Source organism: Microcaecilia unicolor, chromosome 8 (genome assembly GCF_901765095.1).
Source record: "Microcaecilia unicolor chromosome 8, aMicUni1.1, whole genome shotgun sequence".
Classification (NCBI taxonomy): Eukaryota; Metazoa; Chordata; class Amphibia; order Gymnophiona; family Siphonopidae; genus Microcaecilia; species Microcaecilia unicolor.
Window position 1 is genome coordinate 22,246,829 of NC_044038.1, and position 27,973 is coordinate 22,274,801.

Consider the following 27,973-nt stretch of genomic DNA (forward strand, 5'->3'; position numbering starts at 1 on the left):
TTTGAATTGATTCTGGCCATTATTTGAAAGAGGATTTTTTGTACAACCCAGGGTGGGAATTTTCCTCTGGCCTATGGAGATTTCTCCGGCCCTGGCCCACGCCCAACTCATTAGATCTGGATTTGTTTTGTGAATCTTGGTCCAGGGTGCCTGACCTGAGGGGCTTAGCTGGCATTCAAGACTGTGGGGTGAAACCAAAGTTACACACATTAATGGCCCATGACCCACATTTTAGTGTACGAAATGTAAGAAATACCTTCCCTGTTACAGAGGAACTTTTTGAATTATGGCTGCCTAGTGACAAAGTCGGGCCTGGGGCAAACACCCCCCCCCCCCCCCGAGCCTGCGCATCATCCCTTCACCCTCCCCTCTCCTCCCCCTCCAGGCTCGCGCCCCCCTGGGCCTGCTTACTTGCTTGTCTTCTTACTTGCTAGCTCTGCTCTGCTGCTTTTTCTTCTTCCTGCCACGTCCAAACAGGAAGTACTTTACACAGGAGGCAGGACATGGCAGGAAGAAGGATCTGTGGCTGGCAGAGCAGAGTTAACGTGATAGTTCTGCCCTGCTTTACACAAGAGAATGAGAGCCATGCTAGCTTTGGGCGGGCGCTGAGCCTCCCTTGGAGGCTGGGCCCTGGGGAATTTTGCCCCCCCCCCCCCCCCCCCCGTCCCCACTCTCGGCAGCCATGTTTTGAATGTGGCCACGGCACAACTTTAGGAACATAATGTTATTTTGCTTTTAGTAACCTTGAAATCTACTCTCTCTTCCTCACAAACAGGCTTGATTGCTTTTAATGCACCTTTTCATGTGGCTTAAATCCAGTTGCCTTCACCCCTCAAGATATAGATGTATGCAGGGGGGTGGCAGATATGTGAAAGGGAATAACTGTTGGTTTGGGAATGGAGTGGGTGGAGATTCTGGTTTGATTGGGAAGGAATTGCTTGTCATATTTTATATTGTTATGTTTGTTGTTTATTGTATTGCATGAATTTTATTTTTGTATTTTATTTGTGACTTGTTGATGTGAATCACTTTGGGTCTAGCCAATGGAAGCAGTCGATAAATGGAATAAACAAAAATAAAGAAAACTTTTTTTTGAAACCAACTGCAGTGTGCAAATACATTGAGAATAAAGTTTGGTATAGATGATACTGGACTCTTTGCTGTGTTACTGTTTTGTCCCGCTATGGCATGTGCGGTCGGGCATGTTTAGCCCCTGGTAATTCACAGGAGTCTGAGTTCTGGCCTTCAAGCCATCAAGTTTGTCATAGGACATTGGACACTTAGCAGTGTACTGATCCCATCTAAACTAGAACCGTACTTGCCCCAGGGCGCTTTTCACTTTCATGTGCTTTTGCTGAGTGGTAATAGCAAAGGAAGCCTGACAGAGGTGTAGTTTTAACGTAAATACCCTTAGATGTATTGAGTGGAGGCAGCCTTTGGTAGGGGTGGTCAGTGGCGTTCTTTGCTTGGATGGCACCCGGGGCGGAGCACCGATGCGCCCCCCCCCCACTAAATTATACTTTCCCCCCTCCGGCGAAATGACACCCCCCCCCCGGGTGCATGCCACTGGGGGGGGGGGTGCCGTGGCACGCGCCTGCTCCGAGTTCACTAAACTTCTTTGCTTGTTCGCTACAGCTCCCTCTACCCCGGAACAGGAAGGGCAGAGGGAGCTGCAGCGAACGAGCAAAGAAGTTTAGTGAACTCGGAGCAGGCGCACGCCGCGGCACCCCCCAGCGGCGTGCACCCAGGGCGGACCGCCCCCACTGCCCCCCCCCCTTGGTACGCCACTGGGGGTGGTAAATTGTTGGGAGATGTTGATCTATTCTGAGTACCAGGTATTGAGCAGACATGTTACAGCTTTTGTTCCATTACACTCCTCATGGTAAAACAAAAATATATATGAAACGAGAACCATAGACAGTAACAAAGACTTTATTTTGTGACTCTGTGTGAGTTGCGTGAACTGTAAATATCTAAATGTGCGCATTCCAGGCTTCAGGGCCTTTTCTGATACAAAGCATTTTTTGAGCAGTAGCTTAGCTCACTGCATCCTATCAGCATGTTCTACAAACGTTTCCTACACTGGAGCTTGAGGAGTTTGGACCTGCAATTTAATTTTCCGGCTATTCCTCTTACACCTTTAAGTGACAATAATATAACACGTGTTTTCCTGGCAGTATAACTACTGAGATGTCTGACGGGGTACTTGGTCAAAATAGCCCCGACAAAATAGTCCCTGACATAACAGCCACTGTTAAAACGGCCTGCCCACAATATAACCCTTGACAAGGGCCCGATCAGGCTGCCTGGAATATGGGACTGCATTTTTTTCCTAATAATCTTGCCAAACAGGATAAGGTTGGTAAGACTATGAAAATTTGTATTTATTTTTTTTTTTTGTTACATTTGGACCCTGCGCTTTCCCACTCATGGCAGGCTCAATGCGGCTTACATGGGGCAATGGAGGGTTAAGTGACTTGCCCAGAGTCACAAAGAGCTGCCTGTGCCTGAAGTGGGAATCGAACTCAGTTCCTCAGGACCAAAGTCCACCACCCTAACCACTAGGCCACTCCTCCACTGTTGCTACTATTTGAGATTCTACATGGAATGTTGCTATTCCACTAGCAACATTCCATGTAGAAGTCGGCCCTTGCAGATCACCAATGTGGCCGCGCAGGCTTCTGCTTCTGTGAGTCAGACTCACAGAAACAGAAGCCTGCACAGCCTTCTACATGGAATGTTGCTAGTGGAATAGCAACATTCCATGTAGAATCTCCAATAGTATCTATTTTATTTTTGTTACATTTGTACCCTGCGCTTTCCCACTCATGGCAGGCTCAATGAGGCTTACATGGGGCAATGGAGGGTTAAGTGACTTGCCCAGGGTCACAAGGAGCTGCCTGTGCCGGGAATCAAACTCAGTTCCCCAGGACCAAAGTCCACCTCCCTAACCACTAGGCCACTCCTCCTCCAAATTATGACAATATTGGGGGTTTTTTTTTAATTAGCATGTTGATGGAAGAATAGTTTCTGTAAATAGCAGAACAGATCATGAATACCAGTTTGTAGCTATAGGATTTTATTTATTTATATAAGCTTTATGCAATTGAATGCTGGTAGGAGACTTTATCAGTGAAGATTTCAGTTGTAGTTTATTATATTTTTTTGTGATCTGTTATTTTTTCTTAGGGGGCTGTTTTGTTAAGGGGCTATTTTGTCAAGGGCTATTTTGTTAGGTTGTGAAATGTCAAGGGTTATTTTGTTACAAGGCCGTCTCAGGCTACAGAATTTAACACACCACCCCAGTCCCATCCAGCAAGCCGACTCCTCTTTGTACTGATCTTGTTCAGTAAAGATCTTTCCCACAGACCCCAATCCCCGGACTCTGTTAAGGTTGCCCAAAGTTCGGTGCAGATTCCAATTGGGCACACAAACTAATTAGTCAAATAAGTGCCAACAATCACTTATTGGAGTTAATTGACAATGAGTTACACATGCATCTGTCCTACGCCCTATTCTATAACATGGGTGTGCAACTCAAAAGGGGGTGTGGCTATGGGAGGGGCATGGGCGTTCCCAAAAATTAGGCATCATGTTATGGAATACTTGGATTTCTGTGTCCAACTTCCATTGGGTGCGAGGCAGTGGCGTTCCTAGGGTGGTTGACACTTGGGGCGGATCGCCGATGCGCCCCTCCCCGGGTGCAGCGCGACCCCCCCCCCCCCCCCGGCGAAAGGACACCCCCCCCCCCGGGTGCATTTGTACCTGTTGGGGGGATGCCGCGCGCCTGTCTGCTTCGCTTGTTCCATGCTCCCTCTGCCCCGGAACAGGAAGTAACCTGTTCCGGGGCAGAGGGAGCATGGAGCAGACAGGCGCGCGGCACCCCCCCCAGCGGCGTGCACCCGGGGTGGACCGCCCCCCCCTTGGTATATCACTGGTGCAAGGATTTACACCAGGTTTCAGCAGGCAAAAGCCCTCATGCCCAAAGTTGGTGCTTTATAGAATTGGTGTTTAGCATGAAACTTAACTCCTAATTTTGGGCGCCACTTGGAGAAAAGTCCTTTTTGTATAAGTGCCGTTTTAATATAAGTAGGTGGCAGCACCCTGTTCCCAGCATACATTGCCTTTAGGTACGGGCAACAGCACATACTGTATGAGGAGCAGGGTTTAAGAGAAAACCAACATCGGGGGTAAGATTCAAATCCGATTCCATTAACCCCGGAGGGGGTTGAAAAGTAAATCTCTGCAGTAAGCCTGTGAAAACCAGAAACAGCTCCATTTTGGCCAGACTTTCTCCCACACAAACTCTTCTTCCTGTGAATATGAGAAAACAGAAATCAGTATACTGTTTGCAAGGACAGTCGTGTTCTTGCTGAACCACTTCTCAGTTTGAGTTTTTGCTACCAGTTGAATATTTAAACGCTATCAATAAAGAGAAGGAAATGGCTTGAAGACCTTTGGGAGTGGCCAGTGTGTGCTGAGATATCACTGGAGAGCCACAGGAAGCGCTTCTGCTGATGTCTTTAGCTCCACCATTGGTCATGGCAACATTATGACTTTTGTGGGTTCTAGGCACCAGGGGCGTATCTGGACTCCGGCGGTAGGAGGAGCCAGAGCCAGAGGGAGGGGGCACATTTTAGCTCTCCCCCCAACGACCCCCCCTGCTGCCGCCATTGCCAGAACCCCCCACCAACGACTCCACCCTCCCCCCACCGCCAACCCTCCCCCACTGCCGTTGCTTACCTTTGCTGGTGGGGGACCCCACCCCCGCCAGCCGAGGTCCGCTTGCCGCCTTTAAAGATATTTCTTCAGCTGGCGGGGGACCCCAACCCCTGCCAGCCGACCCGATGTCTTTAAAGTTCTTCTGTCTTTAAAGTACAACGTGCTGGGACGTCAGACTCCGAACTGGATTGAACAGCTATCAACTACAGCACGGCCACGGAGGCCGAAGAAGAACTTTAAAGACGTCGGGTCGGCTGGCGGGGGTTGGGGTCCCCTGCCAGCTGAAGAAATATCTTTAAAGGCTGCAAGCGGACCTCGGCTGGCGGGGGGTTGGGGTCCCCCGCCAGCAAAGGTAAACAACGGCAGTGGGGAGGGTTGACGGCGGTAGGGGGGTCCAGGGTGAAATCTGTGGGGGCCCAGGCCCCTGTGGCCCCACGCATATACGCCCCTGCTAGGCACTGTTGCCTTCCTGAGTTTGTACGTTTGAGAAACTTGCCAGGTCCCCTTGGCCTGGATTGGCCGCTGTCGTGGACAGGATGCTGGGCTCGATGGACCCTTGGTCTTTTCCCAGTGTGGCATTACTTATGTACTTATAACCCCTCCCTTGGTGGCATTTAATATATGACTGAGCTTTTAATTTGAATTCTATATTTGATGCATTTGTATTCTATTTATTGTGAATATGTTCAAGACCAAAAGGCAAGGCATGAAAATAAATAACATCTACTTCATTCTTTCTGATTTGAAAAAAAAATTAAGAACAAGGAGATAAGGAGTCCACAGCACAAGAAGACAAACCAAAAAAGCCCCAAGGGCCTCCAAGAAAAGTTGAACATCAAATCTTTAATAAGGGACCTGGCACGGGCTGCGTTTCAGCGTAATGCCTGCGTCAGGGGTCAGCCTTTGCAGTACAACTTGAGTGAAATAATATCAAATGTCTTGACTAAGGCAATTGCAACACGAGCAGACTTTATCTTTTGAACCTCAAGTTAATCACATTGCGCAGTTTTAAAAAAAAACTCTGCCAGCTTCGCACTGTTCGTTATTTGTTTGGAGAGAAACATTTTTCAATTTTGGTTCAAGCTCTTATTCTATCCCATCTAGACTATTGTAATAGTCTTTATTGTTATCTTAAAATTAAATTGCATTCTAAACTTTAGATTCTCTAGAACACAATTGCGAATTTTTATTTTCCATTTAAAGAAGTTTGACAGTTACCCCTTCGTTGATTAGCCTCCACTGGTTGCTTCTCCAGTCACGTATTTTTTAAAACTTGGCAACACTGTTCCCTCTGAGCAGGAGCCCTCCACCTACAGTTCTGCCAGTGGGTGGTGCTGTTTCACCATCACCATGTTTCATAGTGATGGACAGGTAAGCTCTGCAAGACTTCAGGGAACTTGCCTGTCCCTAGCAACTGAAAACACAGTATTGAAGCACTGCCCCCCACTGGCAGCAGTGTAGTTGGAGGACTCCCGCTCAGCCTAGCAGGACCAGTGCTTGGCATGCATAGGGGCCCGTTTACTAAGCTACGCTAAAAAATGGCCTTTGGTATCAATAGTCCAAGAAAACAGCAAGACAAACAGATCTGCAAACTCCAAGATGGAAAGACAAAAAAGCAGATCAGTAAAAAAAATTATTTTATTAAATGACAACCAAATATTCAAATCAACCCGACACTGGCCGTGTTTCGCCCAACTGGGCTGCGTCAGGGGATATAAAACAAATGACATGACATTTAAAAACCTTTATGGTAACACCACAATTAGAAATGTATATGAACTGACAAAATATTTTAAGACATATATAACTAAAAAACAATATATTGATACCCATGTATATAGAAATATACAAATAGAGGATAGACATACTCAATAACAACAGAAATGGCATAATTAAAAATTTATATAAAAAACCCATTATTGTACAGAGAGACTACATAATGTAAATGTAAATATTCCACACTGATAAATCAACTATAAAAATAATATCAATGAACATTAAAAAATGTATTTTCGTCAATTGTTAATCATCAAAATTCTTAGATAAGCATAAATATAATTTATAGACATAAAAGATTATAAACAAAATGAAATGTAAATTATATTGTTATTGAGTATGTCTGTCCTCTATTTGTATATTTCTATATACATGGGTATCAATATATTGTTTTTTAGTTGTATAATATATGTCTTAAAATATTTTGTCGGTTTTGGTCGCCTTATCTCAAAAAAGATATAGCGGAATTAGAAAAGGTTCAAAGAAGAGCGACCAAAATGATAAAGGGGATGGAACTCCTCTCGTATGAGGAAAGGCTAAAGAGGTTAGGGCTCTTTAGCTTAGAAAAGAGATGACTGAGGGGAGATATGATTGAGGTCTACTAAATCCTGAGTGGTGTAGAACGAGTAGAAGTAAATAGATTTTTTACTCGTTCCAAAAGTACAAAGACTAGGGGACACACGAGGAAGTTACATGGAAATACTTTTAAACAAATAAGAGCAAATGTTTTTTCACTCAAAGAATAGTTAAGCTCTGGAACTCTTTGCTGGAGGATGTGGTAACAGCGGTTAGCGTATCTCAGTTTAAAAAAAGGTTTGCACAAGTTTCTGGAGGAAAAGTCTATAGTCTGCTATTGAGACAGACTTGGGGAAGCCACTGCTTGCCCTAGGATTTGTAGCATGGAATGTTGCCACTGTTTGGGTTTCTGCCAGGCCACGGCTGGAAACAGGACAATGGACTAGATGAGCCATTGGTCTGACCCAATATGACTTCTCTTATGTTCTTACTAGTAAAAAAAGGCCCGTTTCTGGAGCCAATGAAACGTGCGCTAGCAAGGCTTTCCTGTGCCCCCCCCCCCACCGAAGCACCTTGGTTGTTAGTGAGGGCATTGCGCCGCCGTGGCCGCCGTCGATGTGTGACTGTGGCCCCCCCCCACCCAACGCACCTTCGTCGTCAGTGAGTGGCCCATTGCGGCGCCCTGGCCGTCGTCAATGTGAGTGAATTGCTCCGCCTCCGCCCTCAACGTATTAACGTTTGACGTGAGGGCGGGGCCCCGAGACTGTGATTTTGTTGGCTTCAGAGCTTCGAACTTACGAACCTTGGCTTCAGTGACGTCATCAGACAATAGAAGGTGGAGGGTGAGTTTTATATATATAGATGGTTTTGAGCTGGATGTATCCTCTGGGCTTGTATGACCCAACTTCACCCATTTATTTATTCATGACTTCATAAACCGCCTTAACTGGCAAACAAAGCAAAGCAGTTAACAAATACAAAACTATATTAAAAAGAGTAGAAAAAGAACTACAACATAAAATAGGAAAGAAATACAATCCACCAGAAGACATTCATCACACTCTCATCACTTTCTCTCCTAGGCAATACAATGCCCTCCCTGTTCAATTATACATCATCATTAACAAAAGCCTCCTGGAACAACCATGTCTTCAGCCCAGCCTTAAATCTAGTGATGCTAGTTGCAACGCGCAAGACTAAAGGCATGGAATTCCCCAAACGTGAAATCGCAACGAAAAAGCACCTTGACGAGTTGATTCTAATTTGGCAAAACGAGTCCCTGGTGACACCATATGATGGTCATTGAGTAATCGTTGTACTCATGGTGATGAAAATGGAATAGTTAGTGATGGCAGATCAGAAGGAATGCCCTAAATGCCAAAAGAGAAAACCAGCAACTAATGATGGTCCTTTAATACTGGGGGTCACATGATCTTAGTAAGCGAATACCTGTGTTCTATAAAGGTTTGCAGTAATTTAAGCAGAGTTTCAGAAATACCTAAATAAATAGTTCTGTCCTCCAATGGAAATGCTACAAAATGTACATAAGTAATGCCACACTGGGAAAAGACCAAGGGTCCGTCGAGCCCAGCATCCTGTCCACGACTGCGGCCAATCCAGGCCAAGGGCACCTGGCGAGCTTCCCAAACGTACAAACATTCTATACATGTTATTCCTGGAACTGTGGATTTTTCCCAAGTCCATTTTGTAGTGGTTTATGGACTTGTTCTTTAGGAAACCGTTTAACCCCTTTTTAAACTCTGCTAAGCTAACTGCCTTCACCACGTTCTCCGGCAACGAATTCCAGAGTTTAATTACAAGTTGGGTGAAGAAAAAATTTCTCCAATTTGTTTTAAATTTACTACACTGTAGTTTCATCGCATGCCCCCTAGTCCTAGTATTTTTGGAAAGCGTGAACAGACACTTCACATCCACCTGTTCCACTCCACTCATTATTTTATATACCTCTATCATGTCTCCCCTCAGCCGTCTCTTCTCCAAGCTGTATAGCCCTAGCCTCCTTAGTCTTTCTTCATAGGGAAGTTGTTCCATCCCCGCTATCATTTCAGTCACCCTTCGCTGCACCTTTTCCAATTCTACTATATCTTTCTTGAGATGCGGCGACCAGAATTGAACACAATACTCAAGGTGTGGTCGCACCATGGAGCGATACAACGGCATTATAACATCCTCACACCTGTTTTCCATACCTTTCCTAATAATACCCAACATTCTATTCGCTTTCTGAGCCGCAGCAGCACACTGAGCAGAAGGTTTCAGTGTATTATCGATGACGACACCCAGATCCCTTGCTTGGTCCGTAACTCCTAACTTGGAACCTTGCATGACGTAGCTATAATTCGGGTTCTTTTTTCCCACATGCATCACCTTGCACTTGCTCACATTAAACATCATCTGCCATTTAGCCGCAGGAATCTTCTTTACCTGCCCCTTCTAATTGTTCTCATTAAAGAAGTTCTGAAAATGAATTAAGTGTGAGATATCTTGTAGGAAATGTATGAATCAGGGACTTGAGCAATGCAGATCGTTTTTATTTCCCACCAATAAATGATTCTGGTTTCACATCCATTTTGTGACCAGCTCTGATTCCTCCTTTCATGGTTTCACAAACTGTGTTTTCTAAGCAAGTGAACTTTGGCTTAAGATATGACTGAACTCTTCTTATATCTTTTGTCAGTTTTGAAAAGTTGTTGTCCCTGCCAGAATTAATATAAGAAGTAGTTACCTGCCGCAAAAGGTATAAATGCATCCTTCCTCAAAAATTTCCCATTAGCATCAAGAAAGTGCGAAGGGTTGAACTTGTACGGTGTTTCCCATTGGGACTTATCATAGAGTACTGAGGTCAGAAGAGGGATGACTTCAATTCCCTGGTAAAGAAACAAGATGGAAGACTCTATAGAGACAGTGTTATGTACCTTCATATTTTCACAGTTTCATTCTTTCTATCTTATGGTTGGAGAGGCATTCCCAAATACATGATGGGAAAATGTAACAGAAGCCATTTTAGAAGTTGTTATTGTGTAGGTGGTTGTGGTTTCTACGGTCAACTAAAAGCCCTGGCAGGATCTGGACAGCTGTTGATTGCAGGCAGTTTGGGTCTAGCTTGAAGGGTTACCCATTAGCTTCAAGTTTCCCTTTGGACAGAGACAGGAAGCCGAGGCACATAGCTGTGAGTGAGAACTGGCTGACCTTCCAACCAACAAATTTAGAAAAGGGCATTTGCTCATGAAGAAGCTTCTTTTAGGGGTCAATTCACTCATTTGCTAGGTGTGTTATCTAGTGTTGGATAGAACGAGGCCTGCGTTAGATAACGTTCGGGTTAATCCACAGTGACACTACTGCACATTCGTAAATATGCTCCCAAGACATTGGGTTGAGCCAAGGGGAAGTGACCAAATTCCACCAACATCGTTCAGTGAAGGCAGAAGGCAGCCATCATCCATGATCATAAGAATCTTCACTGGGGAGTGATTTCTGCTGTTGATAAACACTGAAGATCAATTGTTTTCCCTCATTCTTGGCCCTTGGATTAGAATCTTTCTCACCAGAAACTCTTAAATTTTGGAGTTGCTAAGTTATATAATCAACTTTGTAATATACTGAAATTTGCTGCATCTGAACAATAGTTTTTCTTTCTTTCTTTCTAAAACTTATACCCTGCTTACTGTTCACATCGCCTTCCTAACGAAAAACCAATGAAACCATACCTTGGGGATGCAGTAACCTCTGAAGTGCACATCAGTGGAGGTAGCTCGTGATACGCTCATTGGAATAATGTTAGTAAATCTTTGTATTTCATGGATCACTGCGTCGGTGTATGGCATTTGTTTCCGATCTTCCACCCTGGGTACTTGTCCTGGTCTAATGACTGTATCAATTTCTTTTTGAACACATCCTTTGTAAGAAATGAAAATGAAACAAGAATTTATATGATTTGAAGCTGTCGGGGAAATAATTATCCTACAGCATCAAGACACAGGTAGTTATTTCCTAGCCATTGCAAATCATTTTAGAGTATATTACAGGTAGAAGTTCATTGGGAGTATTGTTCCTTCTAAGCTGAGTGGGGGAGTCCTCCAGCTGTATTTTTGCCATTGGGAGGTGGTAGTTCAATATTGTGGTTTCAATTGCTATGGGCAGGCAGGTTCCCTTGAATTCTGCAGAGCTATTGAAAATGTGATAGTGAAACAGCACCCCCCGCCCCTCCCCCACTGTCAGGACTGTAGGTGGAGGAGACCCGCTCGGCCTAGAGGGAATAGTGATTGGGAGTGATAAGGCCATTAATTATTTGAACTAAGGGTACATAAGTACATAAGTAATGCCACACTGGGAAAAGACCAAGGGTCCATCAAGCCCAGCATCCTGTCCACGACAGCAGCCAATCCAGGCCAAGGGCACCTGGCAAGCTTCCCAAACGTACAAACATTCTATACATGTTATTCCTGGAATTGTGGATTTTTCCCAAGTCCATTTAGTAGCGGTTTATGGACTTGTTCTTTAGGAAACCGTCTAACCCCGTTATAGGGGTCCTTTTACAAATGCGTGCTGAAAAATGGGCTGCGGTTGTGTAGGCGCGTGTTGTGGACACCCATAGATCCATTTTTCAGTGCACCTGTAAAAAGGCCTTTTTAAAATTTTTGCCAAAAATGGACGTTTATCAAAATAGAAATTGGTGTGCGTCCATTTTGGGTCTGAGACCTTACCGCCAGCCATTGACTTAGCGGTAAGGTCTCTCGCATTAACCATGCAGTAATTGCCTACATGCATCAAGCCAGAGTTACCGCCCGATTTTCGACGTACCCCAAAAATATATTTTCCGGCACACATAGCGGACGCGCATCAAAAATGAAATTACCACACAGGCCACACAGTAGCTGTGCGTGCATAGACGCCTACCTGGCTTAGTAAAAGGTCCACATAGTGGCATTTCTTTTGGCATATGAACCCATATTTCCCTTCCGGGCCAGCCTTAAGCAGGGCACTGCTAGGGGAACCCAGCATGTCCTCCTGTCTCCAAACCCCCACCCTACCTTAAAGTATTGATTCTCTGTAAAGGGGCCAGTGCAGGGACAGCGATTCTCATAGGCCTTCTGCCACTGACCCCAAAGCCTGCATTTTGCTGTGTCCCACCCCCTACTGATATAACTTCTAAATAAAACTTAAACGTTAAAACTGGATTTCAACTTGGGAATTTCAAAGTATACTCCCCTGTGGGAATCAAGGACCTGGAAAACCTCAAATAAATAATTAATCCCAGCAAGTTGTGTATATTTTTCATTAACAGGAGAGAACAAATGTCTAGTGGGCTTATTTTATTGTATAAATGTTTGTACTGTCAGCTTTTAGCTCAATTGAAACCAGCCTCTGTTGGAATACGTACCCTTGAGCATTCACTCACAGCTCTTCTGGGTTCTGCCCCTATATACTATATTCTCTTCCCAGATGATGTTAAGTTTTCCGATATTGACTAAAATTAAATCAAAGACATTTTTTTTCATCTTCTTTATCGAACCAAGGAGTTAAGGTTTGGAATTCGTTGTCTCCCTCTTATAAGAATGTTATGCAATTATGGCATTTTTAGGAAGGCAGTAAAAAAAACTTGTTATTTCAGAAGTTTCTGTTAATTAAGGGCTGAATTTACTTGTGTTAAACTAAAAATAAATCTCTTAGTATAAAATGATCACTGTTTAAGCTTTGTTTGTGAATGCTGAAGCTACTGTATTTTAATTGTAGTTTCTGAATGTTTTTATCTGGTGCTGATATAATTGTATTTCCTTGGTGTTGTCCATTCTTTCTTGTTTGTAACTCGCACTGAACCTGATTATGGATGCTGCGGGCTATAAGAACGATAAAGACGTAACGTAATGTACCTAGCTCAAGTGCTCTCTCCAGAGCCCTGTAACCATGGTCTCCAGTTCGAACCACTGAGGGGCTTTTTTACTAAGCCGCATAAGGCTCTCCGCGTGGCTCTTGTGGTAATTTCATTTTTGGCGCTCATCTGAAAAAGACATTTTATTTTCTGACACGCATATCGGATGCACGCAAAGTGGCATTTGACACACGTAGGTCATTACCGCCTGGTTACCGCGTGAGACTTTACCGCTAGGTCAATGGCTGGTGGTAAAGTCGCAGGCCAAAAATGGAGGCACGACAATTTTGATTTCGCCACATGTTCATTTTCGGCAAAAAATGTTTAAAAGGCATTTTTTACAGGCGCGCTGAAAAACAATTCTGCGCGCCCATAACCCGTGCCTACAGTACCGCAAGCCATTTTTCAGCACACCTTAGTAAATGGACCTCTGAGTGTCACCATTGAGCAGTGACTGAAGCTCCCTGTCCTCCACTACAAGGACTATGAATCATGTCTCCTCAGCATCCCCGGCCTTGGTTGACCCAAGGAACAGAGAACGGAGTTGGGAACGGAAGCAATGACCGCTGTAAAGCAGCATCCAGCATTTGCCACCAGCACATGTCTAGAAGAAACATATTACGGGAAATCATCACAAAACCACCGAGACGTTCCCAAAACCATCACGTCAAAGTAGGTACGTACCAGCTCAGTAATGAAGAGCCAATACACGTCAAGAGAAGAAAATATATTAATCTCAGCAGTACGTGTCAGCAGAACATGTGATCTGATCGGTTAGGCCTTATTTTGTTATTCCGAATCTATTAGTAAAGATGGGAGCGGGTCTTACTTTGAATCTCTGGGTATTTCATCATCAGAAGGAGAGCCCATCGGAGAGTTGTAGATGTCGTTTCTGTGCCAGCAGCAAAAAGATCTAACGTTGAATACAGCAGGTTGTCGTTATGAAAGTAAGTGCTTGAGTTTTTGGACTCCTGTAGAGAAAGAGACAGAATGGATTAACATTCATTAGGAATAGTCCGTGATGGTATGGCACGCCAAGTGTAGCAGTAGAAGAAAAATCTAACCAGTTGTGAAACAGCAACGCATGTGGTAGAAATAATGTATTTCATAATATAATTATTATGGATTGTATTGATGTTTTTCTTGCAAATTGCCTTAAGTATTTTTACTGGAGACTGTAGTACATAGCGCCACCATTCCAGGTGGTCATAGCCTAGTAAGGAGGGTCAACAGCTTCGGGATTAGCTTACTTTTATATATTTTGAACGTTTGTTATAATGTCTTATCATCCAAGGATATGAAGATGGTATACAAAAAAATTTGAGTTAATAACACAGGCTAAAAACAAACAAACAAGGCAATAAACAACAACGCGGCCAGAAGGGAGGAAGAACATAAAACAACAATAAATTACCAGTAAACAAATGTAAAAATATAACAAATAACGGAGAAACACAAAGAGCAGGGGAATAAAAGTTAAATAAGGAAGGCACACTCAGTGGCGTAGCGAGGGCGGCTGCCACCCGGGGTGGGTTGCCGCTGTGCACCCCCCCTGAGTGCAGTGCGGTGCACCCCCCCTCGGCGCGCACTGCCCCTTGGAGTGCATTCTTACCACTGGCGCTCCGCCCCGAGTGCACGTCGTCGCTGGGAGCTGCGTCGGCTCCGTTGGTTCCCTGCTCTCTCTGCCCCGGAACAGGAAGGAACCTGTTCCGGTGCAGAGAAAGCATTGAACCAGTGATGTCGACAACCCCCCCCAGCGGCGTGCACCCGGGGCGGACCGCCCCACCGCCACCCCCTTTCCTACGCCACTGGGCACACTGTCTTATAAAGGCACCAAAAAGCTTGTTGGAAAAACCAAAGGCTTCTTTACAAAGCCTTGCTAGCGATTCCCGCACGACAAATGAGAGGAAGTGCATAGGAATTTAATGGGCTTCCTCTCATTTGTCGTGCGAGAATCGCTAGCGAGGTTTTGTAAAGGGAGTCCCAAGTTTTCAGAGCCACCTTAAAATGTAGGTCTAGAAATAATACATAGCAAACCTGAAGGAAGATTATTCTACAATGAAGGGGCACAGCAACAAAAAGATATTTTATGAGATGAGACATGCTGCATACGGGTCATGGAAGAGATAACCAATTGATAAGGCGTAGAGGATCTCAAAGAATGGCTTGGACAATATGGGACCAAAAGAAATGACAAACTAGGGAGGGATCATGGAATAATACACCTGAAAAGTAAGCAACACATGAGAAATCCGAAAACTAACCAGAAGCCAATGGAGATACAGCAAAGGAGATACATAATCATAGTTTTTAGCATTATATAAAAGCTTACAGCAAGAAGGCAGGCACCTACAACAGACATGGGGTCGGTTTTGGGAAACGTTACAGCCAGCAGCGAGGAGAAAAATCCTTAATTAAATATGCACATTTTTCGGGGGAGGATATATGACTTTGTGGTAGAAACTGTTCTATGTAAGCGAGGGTGGGTGGGGTGGGAAGTTAGGTGGGGGACGGAAAGGGAGTTACATAAGTATTGCCATATTGGGAAAGACCAAAGGTCCATCAAGCCCAGCATCCTGTTTCCAACAGTGGCCAATCCAGGTCACAAATACCTGGCAAGATCCCCCAAAAAGTACAAAACATTTTATACTGCTTATCCCAGAAATAGTGGATTTTCCCCAAGTCCATTTAACATAGTAACATAGTAACACAGTAGATGATGGCAGAAAAAGACCCGCACGGTCCATCCAGTCTGCCCAACAAGATAAATTCATATGTGCTACTTTTTATTTGTACCTGTCCTCTTCAGGGCACAGACCGTATAAGTCTGGCCAGCACTATCCCCACCTCCCAACCACTAGTCCCGCCTCCCACCACCGGCTCTGCCACCTAAACTCGGCTAAGCTCCCAAGGATACATTCTTTCTGAACAGGATTCCTTTATGTTTATCCCACGCATGTTAGAATTCCGTTACCGTTTTCATCACCACCTCCCGCGGGAGGGCATTCCAAGTATCCACCACTCTCTCCGTGAAAAAGTACTTCCTGACATTTTTCCTGAGTCTGCCCCCCTTCAATCTCATTTCATGTCCTCTCGTTCTACCGCCTTCGCATCTCTGGAAAAGATTCATTTGCGGATTAATACCTTTCAAATATTTGAACGTCTGTATCATATCACCCCTGTGTCTCCTTTCCTCCAGAGTATATATGTTCAGGTCCGCAAGTCTCCCCTCATACGTCTTGTAACGCAAATCCCATACCATTCTCGTAATAACAGTCTATGGACTTTTCCTTTCGGAAGCCGTCCAAACCTTTTTAAAACTCCGCTAAGCTAACCGCCTTTACCACATTCTCTGGCAATGAATTCCAGAGTTTAATTACACGTTGAGTGAAGAAAGATTTTCTCTGATTCATTTTTAATTTACTACATTGTAGCATCATCGCAAGCCCCCTAGTCCTAGTATTTTTGGAAAACGTGAACAGACGCTTCACATCTACCTGTTCAACTCCACTCATTACTTTATAGACCTCTATCATATCTCCCCTCAGCCGCCTTTTCTCCAAGCTGAAGAGCCCTAGCTGCTTTAGCCTTTCCTCATAGGGAAGTCGTCCCATCCCCTTTATCATTTCATCACCCTTCTCTGCACCTTTTCTAATTCCACTATATCTTTTTTGAGATACGGCGACCAGAATTGAACACAATATTCGAACTGCGGCCGCACCATGGAGCGTTACAAAGGCATTCTGAACAAGTGAATAAGGGTTACGAGTTAAAAGCAGCATCAAAAAGGTGGGCTTTTAGCTTAGATTTGAAAACGGCCAGAGATGGAGCTTCACGTACCGGCTCAGGAAGTCTATTCCAGGCATATGGTGCAGCAAGATAAAAGGAACGGAGTCTGGAGTTAGCAGTGGAGGAGAAGGGTGCAGATAAGAGAGATTTACCCAGTGAATGGAGTTCCCGGGGAGGAATGTTTGTCTGTCCTAATTAGATTGTAAGCTCTGTCGAGCAGGGACTGTCTCTTCATGTTCAAGTGTACAGCGCTGTGTACGTCTAGTAGCGCTTTAGAAATGATAAGTAGTAGTAGTAGTAGTTATATCAGGTGATATAACCGGTTATCCACTAAGCGCTAACTGGCAATATTCAGTGGGAGATAACCAGTGATCTCCTGCTAAATATTGCCAGATAACTGGTTAAGTGCCTTTTAACTGGCCAGGAGGCATTCATTGCCAGTTAAATAGTTTAAAATATTGGGCGGCCTGTATAAAAGCAAATTATTATCAGAACCAATGTAAATATGAAACTAAGAACTCCAATATCCCAGCTGTGAATTAGTGCTGTTAATGTTTGAGGTTAGGTTTCTAATCACTCTACAAAGCAAGACTCAAAAAAAATGTCAGGAAGTATTTTTTCACGGAGAGAGTAGTGGATGCTTGGAATGCCCTCCCGCGGGAGGTGGTGGAGAGGAAAACGGTAACAGAATTCAAACATGCGTGGGATAAACATAAAGGAATCCTGTTCAGAAGAAATGGATCCTCAGGAGCTTAGCCGAGATTGGATAGCAGAGCCAGTGGTGGGAGGCGGGGCTGGTGGTTGGGAGGAGGGGATAGTGCTGGGCAGACTTATACGGTCTGAGCCAGAGCCAGTGGTGGGAGGCGGGGCTGGTGGTTGGGAGGTGGGGATAGTGCTGGGCAGACTTGTACAGTCTGTGCCCTTAAAATATTCCAACCTGATAAGTGGAGCTTGATGTTACAGTTACAAATCAAGGTAAGATATACACAAAAAGTAGCACATATGAGTTTGTCTTGTTGGGCAGACTGGATGGACCGTGCAGGTCTTTTTCTGCTGTCATCTACTATGTTATGTTTCTAATCACTCTACAAAGCAAGACGTTCTACATAAGCTAACTTTCTGCTAAAAAGTAGACATTATATTGGCTGTAGAGCTCAGATATATTGATAGGATTGGCTTAGTGCTTCGGTGCTGTCTTTGGTATCTCTGGTACCTTGGTACAGTGTGAGGTTTTTTTGTGAACCGCTTTGAATTTGACTATGTCCAATGAAGACATTATACAATCACAGCAGAACAAAAAAACGTAATGGGGAACTCCTCCTGATGTAGATAGTGAGAAATGTGAACACAGACCTGTTCCTGTTTCAGCAGGTAGGCATCGATGAAGCCGGTTATGTCATTGGCGTTGAATTCCTTTCGATGCTGTTTGACAAAGCCCTGTAGGAAATCAGTTTGCTGATCCACGTTTCTTAAAACCTTCTTGTGAGCTCCAAGGAGAAATCCCAGGTACGGGTAGAAGTTGTACAGCTGATAAATAGAAAGTTAGAAAGGACTGTTGTAACATACCCTGGACACTGAATTATTTCATTCATGCAAGTATTTTAGATTTGGTTATTTTGGCACAATGGCTGAAGTGAGTGCAGTTTGTGCTTCTAAATCTGAAGCCCCCCTAGTAATCCTGTGAAAAGCTGGGATAGTCATCGCTCCCTCTGGGTGCCTTTCCTTGCCCAGTTCCATCAGGCTGCTTCCTCCTTCTCCCCCTTGGAAATTGTCACAGAAAATAGGGAACAGCACTGCTGTTGGATTGTCTTGTCTCTCTTTCATGTTCCCCCCTCCCCACACCCATTTTATCTTGACATTCTATAACATTTTATAATGTTACTAGTAAAAAAGCCCCGTTTCTGATGCAAATGAAACGGGGGCTAGCAAGGTTTTCTTCAGAGTATGCATATGGGAGTGTGTGTGTCCCTGCCCTCTGCCCTCGCTCCCTTCCCCTGTGCTGTCTGTCCCCTCCCCCCCTCCGAGTCAAGTCCTTCAGTGTTACGTTTCTTGCTGTCCTGTGTTTGTGTTACAGAGAGAGTGAGGGCGTCTCACTCCCCTCCCCCCTCTGAGTTCTTCACTGTTACAGAGAGAGCGATTTCGTGCTGTGCTGTTTTCCTTCACTCTTTGTGTTACAGAGATAGTGAGGGCTTCTGCCCTCTCTCCCTTCCCCCCTCTGAGTCCTTCACTGTTACAGAGAGAGCGATTTGATTTCCTGTTTTGCTGTGTTTTCCTTCACTGTTTGTGTTACAGAGAGAGTGAGGGCGGGGCAGACACTCACGGGGAAACCGGATATCTCTCCCCCTTCACACTTCCGGCTGGAGGCTTCATTTAGAACGTTGATGGTGCCTTTTATATAGAGAGATATGTAATTTTATTTTGTTTTGTTTTAATATATTTAATATATTTTAATATATTTATTTTGTTCAATTTGCTACCTTATAGCTACTGAATTGTAACATAGACCTCCTCTTGTTTCTTCTCCCTTCTCACTCCCACTTCCTATATAATAATTCTCACCATCAACGTTCTAAAGTAGATGCCTGTGTCCGTGGCTCCTGAGCTAGGCTCCGTAGCCAGGCTGACGTCACTCACAGCTGATTCCCAGGCAGGGAGAGGAGTAGGGAAACACGCGGATGCATGAACACAAACTGATTCAAACTTAATCACATCATTCATCCACACCACGCGGCCGAGAAGAGGACTTTGGCTAGCGGGGGTTGGGGTCCCCCGCCAGTACAGGTACGCAACGGCGGTGGGGGAGGGTTGGTGGCAGGAATGAGGGCTTGAGAGGGTCGTGGCAGGGGGGTCCAGGGGTCAGGAACTCCGAGGGGGTTTGCAAATCGGAGGGAGGGGGTCTACAAATCGGAGGGAGGAAGGCAGGGAGGTGGGGTCTGAAACTCAGAGAGCGGGAGAGAGGGGTCTGGAACTCGGATGGGGGTCTGGAATTTGGAGGGAAGAGGGTCTGAAACTGGGGAGGAGGGAAGGGTCTGGAACATGAAGGGGGGTCTGGAACTGGGGGGGAGGGGGTCTGGAATTTGGAGGAGGGGACGAGAGAGGAGGAATGCACCACCTGTACAAAAACTAAAAAAAAACGGGGGATGACCCTGGAACTCGGAGAAATGGAAGGAGGGAGGGACGACGACCCTGGAACATGGAGAAAGGGGGGACACTGGAACTGGGTGGGAGGGAGGGGTCCCAGGCACACACACACTCTCTCACAGACACACACTCGCACACACTCACTCACTCTGTCACGCACACACTCACAAATTCACTCTCTCTCTCTCACACACAGTCACTCTCACGTACACTCTCTCAAACATACATACTCCGTGGAAAACCTTGCTAGCGCGCGTTTCATTTGTGTCTGAAATGGGCCTTTTCTACCAGTTTCTAATAATTTTACTGTATACCTCTTAGATATTCTTGCAGGAGTCCTTTTACAAAGGCGTGCTAGCGTTTTTAGCACGCGCTAAAAATAAGCACATGCTAAACATTAGAGATGCCTTTCGTTGATCAGTTAAATGGGTGCAGGAACCAACAAAGGTTAGGAATCCATGTCTTAGAAGAATTGGAATTGCAAGTCCTGTGGATTCATTTCAGGACTGATTCCATTTGTCCCTTATGACATGGAGCTGTCTGGTCATTGACAAGAGACAGGATGCTGAGCAGTGTTGCCAGATGGAAAAAGTTGTTCACACCCAAAACCAGCCCCAAACCGCACAAAGTCAATTTGCACATGGATGACATCATTAATAAATATTAATGAGTCAATTTGCATACAAACAACATCATTAAGCCCGCCTCCACTGGCCGCGGGGAAAACTGAGCCAACCCGCGGTCGACAGCCGTGAGAAAAAACCACAGCAGGCGAAAAAACCGCCGGCGGGGCAAGAAAAAGCTGCTCAAAATCCCGCAACCCGCACGCGGCGTGAAAAATCTGCAGCGGGTCACGGAAAGGAGCCCAATTGGGTGGGAAACCCGCAGCCCTGGCAACGATGGACTGCACATGAATACTAGAAAAAGGAACTCATTGGTGGTCTATCTGCAGAAGGTCAGGCGTCAACATCAAAAATCAGAAGTTGGTGCAGGAGAAAAAAACCCCAAGATGATCCAATATTCCAGCTAATACACAGTAGACAGATGTGTTGCCAATGGAAAGAAAATACAGCAGTGAAGAAAAGAGTGAGGTCCAAGTAAATGCAGAGTCTGGGGTGTAGAAGGAAGTCTATTTATTTATAAATAACAGCAGTCAAATGAGAAGTCAGTTTATCAAATTTGACGGCTGTGTTTCAGCACGGATGTCTGCATCAGGAGTCTACAAAACCCAGCAAAATGTTGGGCTCTGCGTTTATTTGGACCTCACTTTTTCTTCGCTGTTGTTCACCCGTGAGGCTTTCCCACTCCTTGTTTTGTCCAAGTGAAAATAGAGCAAACATGTCACCGTCTGAAAATCAGTGCCTCACACTATGTACTTAACTTGCTGTGTGCATGACTTGCTACATAGATATGTTATTTAAGCAGTAATGTGTCAGGCGTTGACCTTGGGAAGGTCAATTTTCAAAGCAATTTATGTGCATAATTGGCCATCTGAAAATTCCTCTCCCTCAGAGTGCCTGCAAACTTGTGCACAGTTTCACCCCATGCATACTTTAAACCAGTGCTCCTAGGGAAGTGTTTAGGCTGGGAGAAGAAAAGATCACACGGGTGCCATTTTCAAATCTTTGTGTTTACTTTTTCAGCAAAACTCTTTGCATTCAAAAATTGGGTACAAGCAAACCTGCAAGTTTCAGGGTGAAAAGTATATATGTACATCTGCTATGTGAATTAGTGCACAGCCTTTTGTGAACAGTTTGGTAGAGAGGTGTGGTAGCCGTGTTTGTCCACTCCTAAAGGTTATCAATAGAAATCAAATGAAATGCTTTGATGTCCCCATGCATACCCCCACCCTCCCACTCTGTCAGACTGTCAAAGTGATGCTTTGATGTTTCTCTTATATATACTATCTACCAACATTTGCTTATTTCCGATCTGAGGAAGAAGGGCAACCTTCGAAAGCTAATCAAGAAATGTATTAAGTTATGTCCAATAAAAAAAGGTATCATCTTATTTTCTTTTCCATGTTTTATTTTGTTTGATTTCTATTGATAACCGTGAACAGTTTGAAAATAGCTTCTCCAAAGGATCCTTAATCTTTTTTCAATTTAAGTAAATGTTCTGTTGAATAAATTAAGGAAAAGATCTCTGTTAAAGCTGAATCTTTTCCTGGTGGCATGTTAATGGTTGCCAGGTAGCTGATCTGCTTTCGTTATAATTGCCAAGTGTCTAATGATTGCTTTGTAAAATTGATATTTTTGATCAATAAAGTAGAGGCTGACTGAAACCAGCTTTTTTAGATTTGGCCAAAACCGAATCTGCGGCCAAAATTTACCACTTGGTTTTGGCCAAAGCTGAAACTGGTCCAACCTCGTCCCCCGAAGAGCACCCATTCTCCCCTTGAGCCCCTTCCTTTGCCTCTCTTAAAGCCTGATGGTCTAGTGACCTAAGCGGGACAGGACTGACTGCTGCTGAAGGTCTTGGCAACCATTTTGAGCAACTGTGGATCATCCCTGCCCCACTCAGGCCATTAAACACCAGGGTTTAAGGTAGGCCCAGGAGGAAGGGAGCTCATAGGTGGGTCTGGGAGGGGGGAGCCTCCTGTTCTAGGGGGGAGGAGGAAGGGATGGCTATTTTGTTTAGGGAGGGAGAGATGGAGGGACGAACACGGCTGAGGGAGATACATAGCCCAAAGTTTTGGTTTCAGCCAAAAATGCACCAGTATTTTCAGCCAAAACCGAAATGAGGCCAAATATGGATTTCGGCAGGTTTCAATGCCGAAACTGAAATTTGGTCATCCTCTATAGTAAAGTTTATTTTGTTACAAAACAAGCAAAATCATCATTTTGGTAGTTCAGGAGAGGCAAAATGAACGTTACCAGCACCATAGGAGATCCCAGTAGCATGGCATTTTCACTCAACAGTCTCAGCAAAGTTAAAAATACAGGGTCTTCATACTCAAACCTCTCTCCAAATAAAATGGAACAGATCACGTTGGACACCGCGCTGTTCATGATAACCTTTGTGTCAAATGGTTTACCTGCATGCCAGACATTTAAAAACAATTTCATTTTAAATAAAATTAAAATGTCAAAATGATTATTTTAGAACTATCACCAAGATATAACTACACAGATAGGAGGCATTCCTCTAAAAAAAAAAAAGTATTGATTTGTATCGAAGAATTCAAGGTCTGTTATTCAAAGTGATTTAACTGGTCGGCAATGGCTGATGATCGATTAAATCACACACAACTGGCTATCCGTAAATATATATTCAGCGGGAGGTAACGAGTTACCGCCATTGAATATTCTCGATTACCTCATAACCAGGAGCCGCCTATCTCGCAGGCATTCTGGGGGCATTTCGGGGGTAGATCACACTTAGGACCCAATATTCAGCACTAAACAGGCAAGGTTAGCACATAAATCGGACTGCATAAATAGTTATCCTATCTGTATGCCCTAGGAGTAGCCTAGTGGCTAGGTCACCTGTCTTGACATCCAGAGGTGGCCGGTTCAAATCCCGCTGCTGCTCCTTGTGATCTTGGGCAAGTCACTGAACCCTCCATTGCCTCAGGTACAAGCTTAGATTGTGAGCCCTCTAGGAACAGCAAAATACCCAGTGTACCTGAATGTAACTCACCTTCAGCTACTCAGGGTTTTTTTTGAGGGGTTACTAAGTACCAGCACCTTTTCCATTGTCTGCTAAAATTGACCCATGGTGCCCAAGTTTTAATGAAAGATCTCAGGCTTTACACAACAATTCTGCTTTGTCATAGATTCTGTGACTGGTTGCAGGGAGCCTGGCTATTGTGGGGTTGGTCCCTCAGCGATCACCCCACCCCTGAAGGGTGCCTGGAACTTGAGTACCGGAACCTTTTTTGCTAGAAAAAAAAGCACTGGAGCTACTACTGAAAAAAGTGTGAGCAAAATCTTTAAAAAATAAATAGCCAATGGCTGGTTAGTGCTGAACATCGGTTTATTTTTATTTATTTTTGTTACATTTGTACACCACACTTTCCCACTCATGGCAAGCTCAATGCGGCAGGCAATGGAGGGTTAAGTGACTTGCCCAGAGTCACAAGCAGCTGCCTGTGCCTGAAGTGGGAATCAAACTCAGTTCCTCAGTTCCCCAGGACCAAAGTCCACCACCCTAATCACTAGACCACTCCTCCAACTCCCACTTACCATGAAACGGCCCAGATTCAGTGCTGGAGATGGGCTTTAACTGCGCTGCCCACCACTGACTGAAAATTGAGGGGGGGGGGTGTCAGAGATTAGATATGTAACATGGAGAAAGCAAGCATTTTGGGTTACAGGACCAGAATTTTGGATACTGGATGAGTTAAGGGGACACCATAGTTTGATGTAATTTCAGAAAGGATTGAAAATGTTCTTGTTTTGTAATAACTCTTGATGGAATTGACTGAAACTGGATTCTGACTTCTGTTTCTCTCCTTGTTTTTCAATCATAACTTGTCTTAGGGCCTATTTTTGGGGCCCTTTTACAAAGGAGCGCCAAAACGTGGCCTGCGATAGAGTGGGTGTATGTATTGGTTGCGCGCTGGCCCATTTCTCCACCCCGTCTGGGAAAAAAGGGGGTTTTTGTTTTGGGGGGGGGGCTGGGAAATGGACATGTGGCAAAATTAAAACCAGCGCACCTCTATGTACGGCCTGAGCCCCTAACGCCACCCATTGACTTAGTGGTAAAGGCTCATGCCAACTGCCGATTACCGCTGGGAACGCCCCCGCAGTAGAAAATAGAAAATTATTTTATACCGCGGGTTTTTAGCGTGCGCCAAACTAGGAATTACTACAAGTCGCATGCGCTAGATGGGCAGTAATTCTACTATGACGTGCGTAGGCCCAATCGCCCCTATATGCCTTACTACAACAATTACTCAAAGTAAGTTACAACAACAAAAGACTTAAAAATACATAGCATATGAAGGGTAGGGGACGGGGCGGGGGGTGTGGGGGGGAGAAAATGTTTGGAAAAATTTGTCACAATGGAACCTGAGAAATGAACTTGTGATATCTATGACCAGATGGTTTGCACTTACAGCAATGTTCTTATGTTGTTATCTTGTGTCAATAAAGATGAGTTTAAAAAAATACATAACATATAGAATCATAATATAAAAACTGTAAAAAACTACTGTAACCCCTGAATCCCATAATAGATCACACCATATATCTTAGCTGTATGAAATCTATTTCTATTTATTTATTTATAAGATTTTTATACCAGTTTTGTGACATAATTATCATTCAAAATGTTTTACAAAAAAGTAAAAGCCAATAACAGATTGATTTTCCAAAAACTCACCCTTATGAGAGTCAAAATATTCAATAAGGGGATGTAGTTCATCCAGAATCCTGGCCTCTACAGTTTTTTTTCCCATGCCAAAATCCCTGAGGGTGGATAAGGTGAATCTCCGCATGAATTTCCAGGACTCCCCATGGCTAAAGGCTACTCCTAGAGATGTAGAATGACAGGTATTCAAACAAACGGTAACAGAAACCGAACAGTCATTCGAAATGTTCACGGCCAGTCTGACGTGTGCTGCCAATCTCTTACCCTCGCCAGTTCTACTTTCTACGATGAGAAGTGCTTGTATTAAACTATTGCAAACAGAACTCGGTTGAAAATTCAATAGAGGAGACGTACGAAACCAATTGCGCTCCCCCTGCCGTGACCAGCCTGAACCCAACACTTACTTTATAGAATCCGGGGGATTATGTACACAGATGATGACGATACTACTACTACTACTTATCATTTCTAGTAAGTATAGTCAAGGAAAGAGGTCCCGCCAGCAGCATGTTACAGGTAGAATTAAGCAAGATAAATCAACAGCTCAGGAGAATAAACACGTATCACAGAGAGAAAGGGCTTAATAAAAGAAACAGAAGAAATCAGAGCGCTTGGCATAAAACAGAGAGTGTGCGAATTACCATTTCCTTTGGTAAATCGGTGAAAGATTGGTATGTTTGCTCTTTCTCCGAAGTCATCGGCGTGATTGATGAGGGCATCCTTCACTGTGTCATAGCCAGCTAGCACAACCATTTTCTTGGGTCCGAAATGCACAGTAAATACATCGCCGTACTTCTCAGACAGCTTCAAAGTATAAAAGGAAATACCCCAGGCATTACAAAGAATACGAAAGTGTCAACAATACAGCCTCTGACCTGTTTTTAGCCTTCCTTAAATGGATACGACAACACATCCTCTTACAGTTCCTTACTTTGGTGGCTTTTCCTAAATTTTGTGGCTCTTGACAAAGAGAAAGCAGGAGTGGAAGAGGTAGTTCCCAGGACAACCAGAAGTCCAATATCTTCAAACCAAAGTTTATTCTCCAATAGAAATAACATACACCGTCCAGACCCTACACGACCTGTGTTCTGGCCTTGTGCCTTCTTCAGGGGTCCCAACTTAACGGGTAGCTAAAAAAACAATATGGAGAATGACCGCAATGTCAGCAAAGCAACTTCTACAGTGTAACGAGTTTTCGATCTGTTGAACAGACTCGTTGCACTGCAGATGTTGCTTTGCTGTACTTTTTGCTGACATTGCGGTTATTCTCCATATTGTTTTTTTGCAGAAATGTCCTAAGCAACAACTGCCCTCCCTGATAAGGATTTTAGCATGGCCGAATATGACATCCAGACAATTTGTTGATTATCAGGCTTATTTTCGAAAGAGAAGAGCGCCCATCTTTCGACACAAATCGGGAGATGGGCGTCCTTCTCCCAGGATCACCCAAATTGGCATAATTGAAAGCCGATTTTGGGCGCCCTCAACTGCCTTCCGTCGCGGGGATGACCAAAGTTCCCGGGGGCGTGTTGGAAGCATAGCGAAGGTGGGACTGGGGTGTGCTTAACACATGGGCATCTTCGGCCAATAATGGAAAAAAGAAGGGCGTCCCTGACGAGCACTTGGCTGACTATACTTGGTCCATTTTTTCTTGCGACCAAGCCTCAAAAAGGTGCCTGAACTGACCAGATGGCCACCGAAGGGAATTGGGGGATGACCTCCCCTTACTCCCCCAGTGGTCACTAACCCCCTCCCACCCTAAAATAAAACTTTTAAAATATTTTTTGCCAGCCTCTATGCCAGCCTCAAATGTCATACCCAGCTCCCTGATAGCAATATGCAGGTCTCTGGAGCAGTTCTAGTGGGTGCAGTGCATTTCAGGCAGGCAGACCCAGGCCTATCCCCCCCCCCCCCCACCTGTTACCCTTGTGGTGGTAAATGTGAGCCCTTCAAAACCCATCACAAACCCACTGTACCCACATGTAGGTGCCTCCCTTCACCCCTTAAGGCTATGGTAGTGTTGTACAGTTGTGGGGAGTGGGTTTTGGGGGGGGGGTTGGCTCAGCACCCAAGGTAAGGGAGCTATGCACCTGGGAGCAATTTCTGAAGTCCACTGCAGTGCCCCCTAGGGTGCCCGGTTTGTGTCCTGGCATGTGAGGGGGACCAGTGCACTACGAATGCTGGCTCCTCCCACAACCAAAGGGCTTGGATTTGGTCGTTTCTGAGATGGGCGTCCTCGGTTTCCATTATCACCGAGAAACGGGGACGACCATCTCTAAGGATGACCTAAATGTTGAGATTTGGGTGTCCCCGACCGTATTATCGAAACGAAAGATGGACGCCCATCTTGTTTCGATAATACATGTTTCCCTGCCCCTTTGCGAGGACGTCCTCAGGAAAACTTGGGCGCCCCGTTCGATTATGCCCCTCCGTGTGTTCTTATTTCTATTTACCTCCATCAGAGACTGGTGGGGATTCTTCAGGTTGACCACGTTCAGGTTTCCAATGATGGGGAGCGGAGGTGGACCCGGGGGCATTCTGATTGCCGACTTCTTAGAGCTTTTCCAAAAGTAAAGCAGAGCTACTAAACTTGACACAAAATACAGTAATGAGTTTGCGCTCAAGTTTTGCACGATGAAGTTTACGAGCGTCATGGTTCATCCAGTGAGGGTGCAGCACAGATGCCAGGAAAAGGTTCAGTTTTACAGGATTGCTAACATTTATAAAGACAGGTGTCCTCACCTTAGAACACCCCAGTTATTTAACCGTCTCACAACCATAGCAATTCCCAGTTACTTTACTGTGGGTATTTCCATCTTAACC

At 44.7% G+C, this 27,973-nt stretch overlaps 1 protein-coding gene across 1 annotated transcript; it reads right to left on the bottom strand.

Annotated features, from left to right (window-relative positions):
• Positions 1-4,126: 4,126 nt before the first annotated feature.
• Positions 4,127-27,804, bottom strand: LOC115475728 (cytochrome P450 2K1). The gene is made up of 9 exons (XM_030211675.1): positions 27,604-27,804; positions 25,792-25,954; positions 25,163-25,312; positions 22,711-22,871; positions 18,047-18,220; positions 13,734-13,875; positions 10,743-10,930; positions 9,761-9,902; positions 4,127-4,314 (listed from the first exon to the last, which is right to left on the bottom strand). The coding sequence occupies exons 1-9, from the start codon at positions 27,802-27,804 to the stop codon at positions 4,127-4,129; spliced, it is 1,509 nt and encodes a 502-aa protein (XP_030067535.1).
• Positions 27,805-27,973: the final 169 nt, after the last annotated feature.

What these genes read in the sequence shown, in the direction of transcription:
- LOC115475728 (XM_030211675.1), bottom strand. Translation starts at nt 27,804, where the DNA reads ATGACGCTCGTAAACTTCATCGTGCAAAACTTGAGCGCAAACTCATTA. An exon ending in GAGGTTACTGCATCCCCAAG is followed by an intron (nt 9,903 to 10,742) that starts GTATGGTTTCAT and finishes TTTCTTTACCAG; the next exon opens with GGAATTGAAGTCATCCCTCT. An exon ending in ATTTATACCTTTTGCGGCAG is followed by an intron (nt 4,315 to 9,760) that starts GTAACTACTTCT and finishes TCATATTCACAG; the next exon opens with GAAGAAGAGTTTGTGTGGGA.